This window comes from Sinocyclocheilus grahami, unplaced genomic scaffold (genome assembly GCF_001515645.1).
Source record: "Sinocyclocheilus grahami isolate Dianchi unplaced genomic scaffold, SAMN03320097.WGS_v1.1 scaffold1714.1, whole genome shotgun sequence".
Taxonomy (NCBI): domain Eukaryota; kingdom Metazoa; phylum Chordata; class Actinopteri; order Cypriniformes; family Cyprinidae; genus Sinocyclocheilus; species Sinocyclocheilus grahami.
Genome location: NW_015506893.1, coordinates 48,106 through 63,367, shown reverse-complemented (window position 1 = coordinate 63,367; position 15,262 = coordinate 48,106). Strand labels below are relative to the sequence as shown.

The 15,262-nt window shown below is 34.8% G+C and overlaps 1 protein-coding gene across 1 annotated transcript in view; it reads left to right on the top strand.

The window, feature by feature from the left end:
* Positions 1 to 11,562, top strand: part of LOC107572187 (uncharacterized) — an 89,687-nt gene extending 78,125 nt beyond the window's left edge. Inside the window, exons 18-22 of the mRNA XM_016258606.1 lie at positions 6,418 to 6,423; positions 8,786 to 9,070; positions 9,233 to 9,316; positions 10,044 to 10,166; positions 11,435 to 11,562. Of these exons, the coding sequence (XP_016114092.1) occupies positions 6,418 to 6,423; positions 8,786 to 9,070; positions 9,233 to 9,316; positions 10,044 to 10,166; positions 11,435 to 11,562 (626 nt within the window). The remainder of the gene's footprint in view (positions 1 to 6,417; positions 6,424 to 8,785; positions 9,071 to 9,232; positions 9,317 to 10,043; positions 10,167 to 11,434) is intronic.
* The last annotated feature ends 3,700 nt before the right edge of the window (positions 11,563 to 15,262 follow it).

The following is a 15,262-nucleotide window of genomic DNA, read 5'->3' as shown; positions in this document are numbered from 1 at the left end:
CTTTTAAAAAAATTCTTCATTAACAACTTTTTTTTTTTTTTTTTTTTTTTACTTTGAGAAATGATAAGTTCACTCCACTCAAGCCTCCTCCTCCTTCGAGTGAACACCTGTTTTTGCACACTGCCTCCCAGTGGTTTAAGCTCAAAATGCACTTTTACGTTCTGGACCCCTTTTGCACGTCTCCTTTGTCCGAAACACCCATTTCAGGTCTTTGAGTCCTTGGGAACAACTAATTAGAGTTAATAGCTACTTTCAGTAGCCTATCAGTATCAGTATTGATGAGACATACACTGACTGACTGACTGAAGGTGCAATAAACAGGCTATTCTGATTTATTCTTTCTTCTCTCATATTTCCAGCTCCTCTGGCTGTTCCTGTAATCAGCAGTAACTCTTCATCAGCAGCAGCAGTAGTGCCAAAATGTGAACATCCTAACATCACTGAACTCTGTAAGACACATGCAGGTACGTCAATGCTTGCTGTTACCAGACTGCTAAACTTTTAAGACGCCAATAGTTATTTAGCAAAAAGCAAAAAAAACTAACAAAAAAAACAACTTCTGTTCTCACTTATTCTAAGCAGATTTGAGTTTTTGCAGATAATATTCTTAAGATTCTTGTAATTGTGAGTTCCTAAAAGAGACCGTTTAGAAGCACAGGTCTGTTTTATCATTGCTCATTTGTTTCTATTTATTTATTTGTTTTTTTCCCAAAAGTTCACGTCCACGGTTATGATGCTGCTGAAGCAGTGATCCGATTGGTCGTCACTGCTCTGATGGGCGTGGCTGCTGCAGCTGCTGTTGTTCTTCTGCTCAATGACATCAGATCTACAAGAGGTTAAAAGAAAACAGATAAGACTTCATATACTGAACTAAAAATATTGGGATAGATCTTGGGATATATCTTGGAGTTGTATTCTGTATTCTAAAGATACAAATATGTGTGGTCTAATTGTTTAGTGACTGTAAAACGAAGCTTTGCTTACCAATGCTCTATTTTGGATCGTAAAAGCTTCATTACCCGAATTGTTTCAATATGGTGTAGCTACATCAGGACCATCTGGTGTCCAAAACGATGACTATTCTTCAATATTTAATTTTACTCTGTAGTGGCATCTTTATATGGCTTTATTAATTAAACTCCTTTCTTCTTCTTTTTCTTCTTCTTCTTATTATCATGCTTACTTTTTTTTAGCAATACTACAAATGATTTGGATGTAGCCTAATTCTAAATATAGAAATATGTCATGCCAAATAAAGCACCTTCAACTGAAAACCACCTACTGAACTGATGTAAATCTATGAACCATATAGGTCCTATACTTACATAATAAATCATCTGGCAAATCATCTCATGCAGATGAATACATATGATCAGGAGCTGTTTTCCAGCTCTAATTAAGCCTACATTAACTGTTCTTAATTTTGTGTGTGTCCTGTGTTAATGAAGTACATTAGGTCTTAAGTTTCTCCAATCCTTATTTCCCTTTTTTTTTTTTTTAAGTATGTACAGAATATGCTTCTTTTAACATGAAATCTTTACATGAGAATATAATTTGCTCAAATAGTAATCACCTTAATGTAAAGTAATACCTTGGCCTAAAAAAACAATCCCATGTTGTAGCAAAAAAAAAAAAAAAAACTGAGAAAGTTAGTCGCAAAAGAGCGACCAGTGGGAGGAATGAGTCTGGAGCCCTGAATTGCCCAGCTCCCTCTGTCAATGATCTAGCATCCCCTCAGCACCTGCGTTCAAAATTCTCTGGTGCCGCCCCTGCCCAACCTGTATCCCGAAGCTCTCAACATCCCAATGAAAGTTTGAAGCCAACTTTTCATTTGGTTCATTTTGATGGTGCGAATTGAACAAAGAACTGCAAAGGGTTACACGGACCAAACTGTGGGTCATATTAGTAGGGTTACAAATATAAAAATTTAAATCAACCCAAAATGTATTGGTCCTTTAAGGAGATCTGATCTCCCTAACATTAGGGTGTGCTAGAATGGAGTTTGAATCAGATTGTTTTTCAGCAGAAGGTGATCAATTTACAGTATTTTCCAATCGTAGTGTATAATTTATAGTGCAATTCATTGTAGAATAACCAATTAATAGTTTACCACATTTTATATTGTTGTTTGACAATATTTTTTTTTTTTTGCTTTGCCCCGAAATGCAACACAAGTCTTTTGATGGAAGATGCTCATTTTATCGCTTTCCTACTGATGCAGAGACTCTGGGTTCGGACCATAAGGTAAAGTCATATGATTATTCCATGTAAACACGGTAAAAGTTAAACTTTAATGATGCATAGTGCTTAAAGCCATGTTAAAATGAAATGTTTGCAGCCACAAGCAGCTGTTATAAAACATATAGATTAAGATTTTCTAGAAGCAAGGAAAAAATTACATTTTGTGTACCCATCCTAACAAAACGATAGCTGAAATGTTACTTTATTCACTAAAATAAGTTTAATCTTACCATATCCAAAAAACCTCACTTATTCTGCTGTTATTTCATATATTAAATGCACTAGAATTTTATTGAATAGTACATGGAGACACGTTTTTAATTAAAATATTCATCTGAATCAAAGATTTATTCACTTTTAATGCACCTTATTTCGAAATGTACAGAAATGCGTGCTTTCATATGTCCTTTAGTTATGATTATTTCATTTATTCACTAAACTATTTATTACTAATGTCTCATTTCAGTTTTAGTTTGGCTCTAGTTTTGTATTTATTCCAGTTTATATGAAAAGGTTCGTAGATTAAAATTCATATACAGAGTAAATCCTTTTCATTGAACACGTTAAAAATAAGTTTGAAAAGTTGTCGGAAGTGTGGTGCTGGTGACGCTGAATGCGAGCGACCGTGATGCTGTATGTTTATAGCCTAACTTTAGCTTTTAAGTTCTGGTGCTTTTATTTAGGCTCCAAAATTCATAAAAGTGTATTATTTTGTGAAGATTATCTTGATGGACAAAACGTGTAAGTTTCATGAACTATGATTGAAAACAGAGCTTATATTTTGCTATAATCCAAAAGCCTATGGAAAAATCCCATTGGCTTTTTGTCGAGGGAACCAATGCGATGCTAACAGCCGATCCGCCTACATAGTTCCACCACTCTATTGAAAAATTTAATAGATAATGGAGTAAAAGTTTTATCATTTGTACGTGTTTACAAACGGAAGAAATTTTAAAACGAGGCGAATGGAGATTTCCGGCCAAGATGATATGTTGAACAGTCGCTCGCGTCAGAGACAGAAGAAAAATTGTCTCAAATCTTGATTATCAGCTTATAAAGACGCTCCAAACAATGAAAACGTATGATCAAACCGGCCAGACTGATAATTAAAGAGGGGGACAGTGAAAAGAAGCAAGCTGCGATGAGCACTAAGATTCTCGAACAATCTGCCGACCATGACTACGATATGGAGGTTAGCACAATCAATCAGTAAAAGAAAACACTCCACACCGACAACTCCAAGCAAGATTCCAGCTGGGAAATAGAGCAAAACTACATTAAAGGAAACTGAGGTCTCTAACCTGACCATACTGGAAGCCATTCAGAGTTTGGAAAAGAACTTCAATGAGCAACTGACGCAACTTCGAGAGCAAGCTAAACAGAGTAGCAGCATGATTGCTAGCCTAACAAAAGCCATGCAGTTCAATGCCGAAGAAGTTAAGGAATGCAAGGGGAAAGTCATCGAGCTGGAAAAGCAGACATCCCACCCTGCAAAAATTCATTTCAGGGAGGTAGTACCACCCCCAATATCGTTTGTGTCTTGAATGAACATCAGTATTTAAAGTATTTAACATGTGTATTACTATTAGTATATGAGATCATGAGGTTTTAAAGTGACAGCAGCCCTTTGCTGTTGCCCTGTGCCAATGTCCTTGACTGAATAATGTTTGTAAAATAAATAAGAATGGATTTATACAGTGAAGACTATGCAGTATATTTGTACATTTGATTACAATATAATATTTCTATTTTTCAATGCTTTAAAAGTTTTTCCAAGTAGGTTGATTTCTTATGTGTCTTTGTTCTGTTGTAATTGTTTTGACTGTCTACTTGTCTTCAGTAGGCTTGAGTTTTCTTTTCCTCTTCATCCCTGATGAAGTTGCCCAATTCAAGGACTTTACAAAAAATGAAAAAAGCAAAAGTGTTGTTGCCTTGCTTCAGCTCCTGCAGTCTGTGTTCCCTAATGTGGACATAGCTCTTTGTATTTTCTTGACTTTGCCTGTGACTAACGCCAGTGGAGAGCGTTCCTTTTCCAAACTGTCTTTAGTCAAAAACCATCTCCGTTCATCCATGTTACAAGAGAGGCTAAACCATCTTACCTTGATGTCCCTGGAAAGTGACATTCTCCGATCCCTGGACTTCAGTGACATTATCAAGGACTTCTCTTTCCGCAAAAGCAGGAAAAAAGTTTTTAAGGTAAGCAATTTTCTTCATTGTATATTGCAACTGAATTGGCAACTGTTATTCTGAATGCTAGAATTACATTCTTGTCTCATCTTGATTCTGTTACTACTTCAGCAGTATTAGAAAGATGCCATTTTTTTCCCCTCAGTAGTTGTGTACCTAAAGAGGTGGGTGCTGAATTGGGGGCGAGGCTTATGCTGCAGTTCTATGGATGGTTTGCCCTCCAGGTTTTCGAGCCGGTCACGTGACTGAAAGCTATAGTTCACATTGTTAACAGCTTGTTCTCTACACAACTTTACTGCAAGGTTTCAAATTTGACTGAAACAATTTCAGACCACTGAACTGATGGTGAAAATGTTTCACACATTGGTGTTTTGCTGTTTGTGCTGTTGCCATCTGGTTGGTAAGTTACAAACACCTTTTTATTTTTTTATTTTTTACAGTTGCATGTTATTTTTGTGGAGCTCTAATGCATTCAGTTCCACCATCAATAAATAAATAATGCAGCCTTTACAAATACTTGAGATTGTAATAAATAAATAAATACATATCTAATAGAACTTATGCTCGCTAGGCTGTTTCCTTCATTTTAAACAGTGTTGCCATGATCACTTTTTAAAAGCAAGTTTGGGTGTAAAAGTTGTCAATTTAGTTTGAGGTTTAGTTCTAGTAAGAGTTAGTTTGAAATGTTTAAGATGTGAAGGCACCATTATAGAGTAGGGCACTAGGACCTTGGTTTATGTTAAATTACTTTAAAGCGTTACTCCACCCCAAAATGAAAATTGTCATTAATCACTTAGTGTTCTCGTCGCTTCATGAAATTCAGATTGAACCACTGATGGCAGATGAACTATTCTGACGATGTCTTTCATACTTTTCTGGACCTTGACAGTGTTATTTACTTGGCAGTCAATGGGACAGTCACAAGCCTCCCGGTTTTCATCCAAAATATCTTAAATTGTGTTTCGAAGATGAACAAAGCTTTTACGGGTTTGGAACGGCATGGCGGTAAGTGATTAATGACAATTTCATTTTGGGGTGGAGTATCCCTTTAAGTACACTCTTAAAAATAAAGGTGCTTCACGATGCCATAGAAGAACCTTTTTTTCTAAATGGTTCCATAAAGAACCTTTAACATCTGAAGAACCTTTCTGTTTCACAAAAGGTTCTTTGTGGTGAAAGAAGGTTCTTTAGATTACAAAAAGGTAAGAAAGAGATGGTTCTTTAAAAAACCTTTGACTGAATGGTTCTTTGTGGAACCAAAAATGGTTCTTCTATGGCATCGCTTGAATAACCTTTTGAAGCACCTTTATTTTTAAGAGTGTACAGCCATTGCAACTGCTTTGAAAATGATTTTGCATGGGAAAGTTTGAACTGTCACATATAGACATCAAAACTCAGCCTACCAAACTCAGTAATGGTGACAATCAACAAAACAAAAGACTCATGCCGCAGTGCATGCTGCCAAACTCAACAATAGCACCCAGCATGTATTACGGCATGGATGTGTGCACGCAAACTGACTTCATACATCCACAAAAAATGACTGCCTCTGCAGATTAAGTCACTGAGCAAAAATGATGAAAAAAAGAGAAGCTAGTTTTGAGAAAAGATCGTGCAGCGCATGTTTAACAGTTAAACCCAGCTCACTCAGTGTGATAAAAATAAAATGTGTCTGAAATGAAGTTCCCAGTCTTCACCTGATCTGCTGAGACAACTTTCACGAAGCAACCAAAGACAAACCTCTTCCACAAACACTTGACTCAGCGGCAGCTCTTGTGTTTATTGGCCTTACTGAGCTCAGGATCTAGTCAAAACCATCACAAAAAACTTTATAATGTCACCTCAATTAAAGTTATCCAATTCATGTGTTAGTTTAACTACAACCTAACTATCCTAGTTAGAATTTTGCTGTAGGGGCAAAGGATCTAATAGCAGCAGGATTTTATTAATAAATAAAGATGGTAATCTAAGAAATAGCAATAATCCAAGACAAAGGTAAATGCAACCCAAGAGTTTGTGTTAAAGAAGTAACTAATGAATAAAACACAGGGCTATAAATACAAGAGATTAGAAAGAAACTAAACTAGACACAGGTGAAGGGGAAATCAAAAGCCATGGAAAGCTAACAATATACTGTAGAAACTAAAGAAAACCGAGCGAAACCACAGAAACAACAGAACAAAAAGAGCATCAAAATAAGACTTTGAATGGCAAGAACCAAAGCCATTGCACTACACACAATGAAACTGTGAAATTATATCCAATGTTATTAAAGTTAAATGGTCGGGAAAATGGGGATATGGTTGCATTATGTGTAATAGTATACATAGCATATAATTGCCACTCCATCTGCCACCCAGCTCCACCCCTGCCTCCTTTCTTCTATTTATGAGTGAATGTATGTTTTGAAAACCCCTCACTGTGCACATACTACCTCCTAGTGGTGACAGCCCAAACAAACACTTTACAGTAGACATCTCAGAAGTTAAAGGCGCTCAGTATCAGCATTGACCATTGGCCACACTGACAGACTGATGCTGCAATAAACATTTTATTACTATCAGATTCGTATTTCTCCCATGTATGGCTTCCAGCTCTTTTGTGTGTCTGCTGCTGTTCTTCAATTCACATCTAAAGATCAAACTACAAACTACGGTTACACTTTATTTCGATAGTCCACTTTAGACATTCTATTAACTATAAGTAACTTTGTAACTACATGTCAACTACATGTCAACTAATTCTCATTACTTTGCAACTACATGTCTACTAACTCTCGAGTAGACTGTTCGGGTAGGTTTAGGGTTAGTAGAATAAGTTGACAAAGAAAGTGTTAGAAGATATTAAGCAGACAGTTTACTAATACTCTACTAACTGCTAGTTGACATGTAGTTGCAAAGTTACTTACTGTTAATAGAATGTCTAAAGTGGACTATCGAAATAAAGTGTTACCCAAACTACAGCTGATTTCAGGATTTATAAACAACAGAAACCTTAATCTGTGTACAATCTGTTTGTTCATCAGGTGTGTTTGTTTATATTCTAATCATTGATTTAAGTAATAAATCTGATTCGGTTGCTTGCAAAATTCCACATTCACAGATTCAAATTCTAGACCTCTTTTTTTGTTTGTTTGTTTTAATACAATTTAAGCAATAGTCCTCATATTAGTTAAAATATCTCAGAACAAAAAAAATGTAAGCACAATCAGTTTGCAGTTCTTTTCCTGTATATTTAGTGACTTGTAAATGTCAAAACTATTGCTAGTTTTTAATGCATTTAATACCTCTTCCTTTTTATTTTCTTTCTTCAGTTTTATTTTGTTTCTCATTGTTGTTACTACCCGTATTTTTTGAGCATTCATTAAAAAACGAAGTAAAGAAATAACAATCTGCAAAACACGCGAGATGTGAGCACAGCGGGCAACATGTCTGTCTAGTGCATGTTTACATGGAAAAACAATGGAAAAAGTAGAAGAGTGGAATGGAAAAATGTATTTTGTGTTAATTTAGGCTGTCTAAAATGTGTTTTCTGTCCATTATTTCTCAATCTTAGGCTGCTAAAAAGCGGTATGGGAAACACTGCTTACATGTATAAAATAGAAGTTAAATCTTTGGTTGCAGACGGGGCAGCAATGCTTTTGGGTGCCGGTTGCCACTCCATCTGCCACCCAGCTCCACCCCTGCCTCCTTTCTTCTATTTATGAGTGAATGTATGTTTTGAAAACCCCTCACTGTGCACATACTACCTCCTAGTGGTGACAGCCCAAACAAACACTTTACAGTAGACATCTCAGAAGTTAAAGGCGCTCAGTATCAGCATTGACCATTGGCCACACTGACAGACTGATGCTGCAATAAACATTTTATTACTATCAGATTCGTATTTCTCCCATGTATGGCTTCCAGCTCTTTTGTGTGTCTGCTGCTGTTCTTCAATTCACATCTAAAGATCAAACTACAAACTACGGTTACACTTTATTTCGATAGTCCACTTTAGACATTCTATTAACTATAAGTAACTTTGTAACTACATGTCAACTACATGTCAACTAATTCTCATTACTTTGCAACTACATGTCTACTAACTCTCGAGTAGACTGTTCGGGTAGGTTTAGGGTTAGTAGAATAAGTTGACAAAGAAAGTGTTAGAAGATATTAAGCAGACAGTTTACTAATACTCTACTAACTGCTAGTTGACATGTAGTTGCAAAGTTACTTACTGTTAATAGAATGTCTAAAGTGGACTATCGAAATAAAGTGTTGCCCAAACTACAGCTGATTTCAGGATTTATAAACAACAGAAACCTTAATCTGTGTACAATCTGTTTGTTCATCAGGTGTGTTTGGTGAGTCAGTGTCAGTGATGGAGGGAGATTCTGTTACTTTACACGCTGATGTTACTGAAATACGTGATGATGATTATATACTGTGGAAATTTGGAGCTAAAAAATCTCTGATAGCTCAAATCAGAAGAAATTTTGGAATCTTCAACACATTTGTTGGTCCAGATGAGAGATTCAGAGACAGACTGAAGCTGGACAAACAGACTGTATCTCTGACCATCACAAACACCTCAACTGAACATGCTGGAGATTATAAACTAGAAATACATAGAGCGAAACCGTCATCAAAAACATTCAGTGTTTTTGTCTATGGTGAGTAGAGATCATTTGTCTTTCAAACTATTAAATTTTTTACATGCTGATATTTTATAGTTTAAGATGACACACACACACACTGTGAACACACTCAACATTGTTGATTAGTTTTATCCAGATTTGTTTATTGTCTCATGTTTTCAGCTCGTCTGCCTGTTCCAGTCATCAGCAGAGACTGTTCTTCATCATCCTCATCCATGTCTACTAACTCTCGAGTAGACTGTTCGGGTAGGTTTAGGGTTAGTAGAATAAGTTGACAAAGAAAGTGTTAGAAGATATTAAGCAGACAGTTTACTAATACTCTACTAACTGCTAGTTGACATGTAGTTGCAAAGTTACTTACTGTTAATAGAATGTCTAAAGTGGACTATCGAAATAAAGTGTTGCCCAAACTACAGCTGATTTCAGGATTTATAAACAACAGAAACCTTAATCTGTGTACAATCTGTTTGTTCATCAGGTGTGTTTGGTGAGTCAGTGTCAGTGATGGAGGGAGATTCTGTTACTTTACACGCTGATGTTACTGAAATGCGTGATGATGATTATATACTGTGGAAATTTGGAGCTAAAAAATCTCTGATAGCTCAAATCAGAAGAAATTTTGGAATCTTCAACACATTTGTTGGTCCAGATGAGAGATTCAGAGACAGACTGAAGCTGGACAAACAGACTGTATCTCTGACCATCACAAACATCACAACTCCAACTCTGTCACACATGTTCAGGTACGGCAGCGCATATGCATTTACTGAATTAATTTAGTTAATTTATCAAGAGCGCTTTACTTAAGATGCCAGAAATGATGAATGAGCTTCTGTCATCATTTACACGTCTTTCTAAACGGTTTGGATTTTTTTTTTCTTCTGTTGAGCGGAAAAGGAGATATTTTCGAGTTCATGTCAGAGACTGAAATGAGAAAATTTATCATTTGCTTCATTATTTGTTGTTTTTTCAGAGGTTCACATCCACTGCTGTGATACAGTTGAAGCTGTGATCCGATTGGTCGTCGCTGCTCTGATGGGCGTGGCTGCTGCAGCTGCTGTTGTTCTTCTGATCAATGACATCAGATCTACAAGAGGTTAAAAGAAGAAAACAGAACAGATATCAAATATTCTCACATATATTGGAGTTTTAATCTTAAAGATGAATATATGTGTGGTCTAATTGTTTAATGATGGCAAAATGAAGTTTTGCTCTCCATCTGGTGGCCAAAACAATGAAAATTTGTAAAATTTCATTTCATTTTTAAATGTCCCCCATTTTACATTTATTTTTCAACTACACAGTTTTCATTTTTTTCTTGATTTGTTATGTTGAATTTTCATTTTGTTTCATTATTATATGCAGCAACCTCTAAAATACAAAAGTGAAATGATTTGTCACAATCTTTTTTTTTGAAAACTGGATATTACATACTGAAAAGATGAAAGATCTATGAATCATATGCCTATATTTTAATTAAAGTGGTGTCATAAGAATAATTAATTCAGAATCAGACTGAATGACGGTTTGTTGGTCCAGATGAGAGATTCAGAGACAGACTGAAGCTGGACAAACAGACTGTATCTCTGACCATCACAAACACCTCAACTGAACATGCTGGAGATTATAAACTAGAAATACATAGAGCGAAACCGTCATCAAAAACATTCAGTGTTTTTGTCTATGGTGAGTAGAGATCATTTGTCTTTCAAACTATTAAATTTTTTACATGCTGATATTTTATAGTTTAAGATGACACACACACACACTGTGAACACACTCAACATTGTTGATTAGTTTTATCCAGATTTGTTTATTGTCTCATGTTTTCAGCTCGTCTGCCTGTTCCAGTCATCAGCAGAGACTGTTCTTCATCATCCTCATCCTCATCATCATCACAGCAGAATTGTTCACTGGTGTGTTCAGTGGTGAATGTGGGTCATGTGACTCTCTCCTGGTACAAAGGAAACAGTTTATTGTCCAGCATCAGTGTGTCTGATCTCAGCATCAGTCTCTCTCTACCTCTGGAGGTGGAATATCAGGATAACAACACCTACAGCTGTGTGCTCAACAATCCCATCAGCAACCAGACTCAGCATCTGGACATCAGTCAACTCTGTCACACATGTTCAGGTACGGCAGCGCATATGCATTTACTGAATTAATTTAGTTAATTTATCAAGAGCGCTTTACTTAAGATGCCAGAAATGATGAATGAGCTTCTGTCATCATTTACACGTCTTTCTAAACGGTTTGGATTTTTTTTTTTCTTCTGTTGAGCGGAAAAGGAGATATTTTCGAGTGCATGTCAGAGACTGAAATGAGAAAATTTATCATTTGCTTCATTATTTGTTGTTTTTTCAGAGGTTCACATCCACTGCTGTGATACAGTTGAAGCTGTGATCCGATTGGTCGTCGCTGCTCTGATGGGCGTGGCTGCTGCAGCTGCTGTTGTTCTTCTGGTCAATGACATCAGATCTGCTAGAGGTTAAAAGAGAAAACAGAACAGATATCATAAATATTCTGACATATATTGGAGTTTTAATCTTAAAGATGAATATATGTGTGGTCTAATTGTTTAATGATGGCAAAATGAAGTTTTGCTCTCCATCTGGTGGCCAAAACAATGAAAATTTGTAAAATTTCATTTCATTTTTAAATGTCCCCCATTTTACATTTATTTTTCAACTACACAGTTTTCATTTTTTTCTTGATTTGTTATGTTGAATTTTCATTTTGTTTCATTATTATATGCAGCAACCTCTAAAATACAAAAGTGAAATGATTTGTCACAATCTTTTTTTTTTGAAAACTGGATATTACATACTGAAAAGATGAAAGATCTATGAATCATATGCCTATATTTTAATTAAAGTGGTGTCATAAGAATAATTAATTCAGAATCAGACTGAATGACGGTTGAATAAAAAACAGCATGAAACACTATATTTAACAAACGCAGACCGTGTAAATGGCAATATTTCATATACCTGTAAATTTTTTGTGGACAAAACAACACTTTGGAACAATTTTGAAATCTGTATCAATATAAAACTGATATGATAGAAATGTGTGTATGATGTGCTTTACGTAATTGTTATGCTTTATGTAAATAATGCATCTGGTGGCCAAAACAATGAAAATTTGTAAAATTTCATTTCATTTTTAAATGTCCCCCATTTTACATTTATTTTTCAACTACACAGTTTTCATTTTTTTCTTGATTTGTTATGTTGAATTTTCATTTTGTTTCATTATTATATGCAGCAACCTCTAAAATACAAAAGTGAAATGATTTGTCACAATCTTTTTTTTTGAAAACTGGATATTACATACTGAAAAGATGAAAGATCTATGAATCATATGCCTATATTTTAATTAAAGTGGTGTCATAAGAATAATTAATTCAGAATCAGACTGAATGACGGTTGAATAAAAAACAGCATGAAACACTATATTTAACAAACGCAGACAGTGTAAATGGCAATATTTCATATACCTGTACATTTTTTGTGGACAAAACAATACTTTGGAATGATTTTGAAATCTATATCAATATAAAACTGATATGATAGAAATGTGTGTATGATGTGCTTCACGTAATTGTTATGCTTTATGTAAATAATGTGATTATTAGAAACACAAATGTAGAAATCGTCATGCCAATAAAACACCATAAAACTGATATCAATTTTATAATGATGATGATAATTTTACAGTAGGTTTACCACTCATTTTACAGATTTTACTGTAGTGTGGAAATACTGAAAATATTAATACAATGAATAAATAAATGTAACTATAAATGAATAATGTAACTATGAATAACCAAAAATACCTTTTTAAAAGAAAATTTTCACATTAAAAAACTGTAAAACCCTTTACCCTCATTCACTGTTCCCTAAATTAGTTTACTTTAGTGAATAAAAACAAGTGAGCGAATATAGACAGACAAACTCAGTAATGTAAAACAAACACATCATTTGTTTAATCAGTTTAAACTTTAATGTCTTCAGTCATGGCCTGGTTAAAGAGTCAGACTTGTAACCCGAAGGTCACAGGTTTGAGTCTCAGGTCCGGCAGGGATTGTAGATGGGGGGGAGTGAATAACCAGCACTCTCCTCCACCCTCAATACCATGAGTGAGGTGAGACCCTTGAGCAAGGCACCGAACCCCCAACTGCTCCCTGGGTGCCACAGCATTGGCTGCACTCTTCTCCGTGTGTGTGTGTGTGTATGTGTGTTCACTACTTACTGATGTGTGTGTGTGTGCACTTGGATGGGAGAAATGCAGAGCACAAATTCTGAGTATGGGACACTATACTTGTCCACACGTCACATTACTTTCACTTCTTTTATTTCAGTTGATTTCATGTAACTCCGTGGCTCGAAGTCAGTTAGTTGTGTTTTTACTCACCTCTTCCCTTTTTTTGTTCTTGTTTCTCTTTCTTTCAGTGATTCTGTTAGTTAAAAGCATGTGTTGACTAATGCAGAATAAGCACTTAATTAACCACTTAATTATCTAATTTACTAAAAACAAATGCTTCAGTGTAACTTTAACACTCAGTAGTGTGCACACTGAGCAGTGTTCATTTAACACTGATGATTGTGCTGAAGAGCCTGTGTTTAAGGCAAAGATGGAGCAGAAAACCTTGATGATGCTTTAGTTAAAAGGCAGTAACTGTGTAGTTTCCAATGCAGTGATGTCTATCAGTGAGTTACATTAGTTCAGGCATGTGTGCTATTGCTAGCTAAAGGTTGACTCCAAGAGATTTGAGTTTAATTGGTTTAATTATTTATTAAGTAATTCAGCTGAGTTTGAAATATAAACACAGTATAAATATTAGTTTTTGAATGGTTTAAGGCAATTACTTACATATAGTGAACTGAATTACTTATAGCTACATGATCTTGAATTATTTTTATTTAATAGTTAATGAAATAAATATACACTAAAATACAATTAAATAATAAAAACAGCAGTGACAACATGCCACAGGAAATCTAAAGAGGACTTTTTATTATAGACATACATTTATCATTTTTCTCATGCATGAATAAATATGATAATACAGCAAAAACAGTAAGAGAGTCATTTTTGTTCTGGAAGTATTTGTCCCATTAATTTTCTCCATAAAGATTTCACACAAAAAAAGTCTTCTAAGTCTTTTACTACATTTAAATGTACTCTAGATCAGTTTACAGCTAGTGTCACACAGTTAACAGTTGGTATAATAAATTATTTTAGCAGCACACTTCACCTGTACTACATCTGACCAGCACGAATTCAAAAGAGTTATACCAAAACCAAAGCAATGGAAAATATTACAAAAATATCTCTTAGTCCTGAAGAAAAATACCCCTTGAATCCACACAATGATAAAAGTGAACAACAATTGAAAGCATTGCAAGAGCATGGAAAATAATAATATAATAAACATTAATAAATTATTACATGATTATAAATTAATAATATATCCAAAATGTAAAAAAAAAAAAAAAAAAACACAACTGTGATATATGGTCACTCCCTTGAAGCTAAGTGCATTACAATTAGTGTGTCCAGTTTTACAATTAGCGTTTCATCAAGTTAAACCTTAAAAAAAAAAAAACTAGAATAATTATGTGCTTGTAAATTGGCTTTAATGCTAATAAAACAAGGGAAATAAAAGATTAATGTATTATGTTTTACAGTGAAGATTAGGGGTGCTCATTTTAACCGGTTAACCGTTAACCCAGGGGCGTAGCCATCATTTTAGAAGTGAGGGGGACATCTATCTGTACGCTATATAACCTACCAGTCATCAGTTTTTGAACAGTAAGATTTTTTATGTTTTATAAAGAAGCCTCTTCTGCTCACCAAGCCTGCATTTATTTGATTCAAAGTACAGCAAAAGCAGTAATGTTGTGAAATATTTTTACTATTTCAAATAACTGCTTTCTATTTGAATATATTTTCAAATGATTACTGAGATCAAAGCTGAATTTCCAGCATCATTACCCCAGTCTTCAGTGTCACATCCTTCAGAAATTATTATAATATTCTGATTTGCTGCTCAAGAAACCTTTTTTAATTATTATTATCATCAATATTTAAAACAGTTGAGTAAATGTTTTCAGGATTCTTTGATGAATAGAAGGATCCAAAGATCAGCATTTATGTGAAATAAAAAGCTTTTGTAACATTATACAC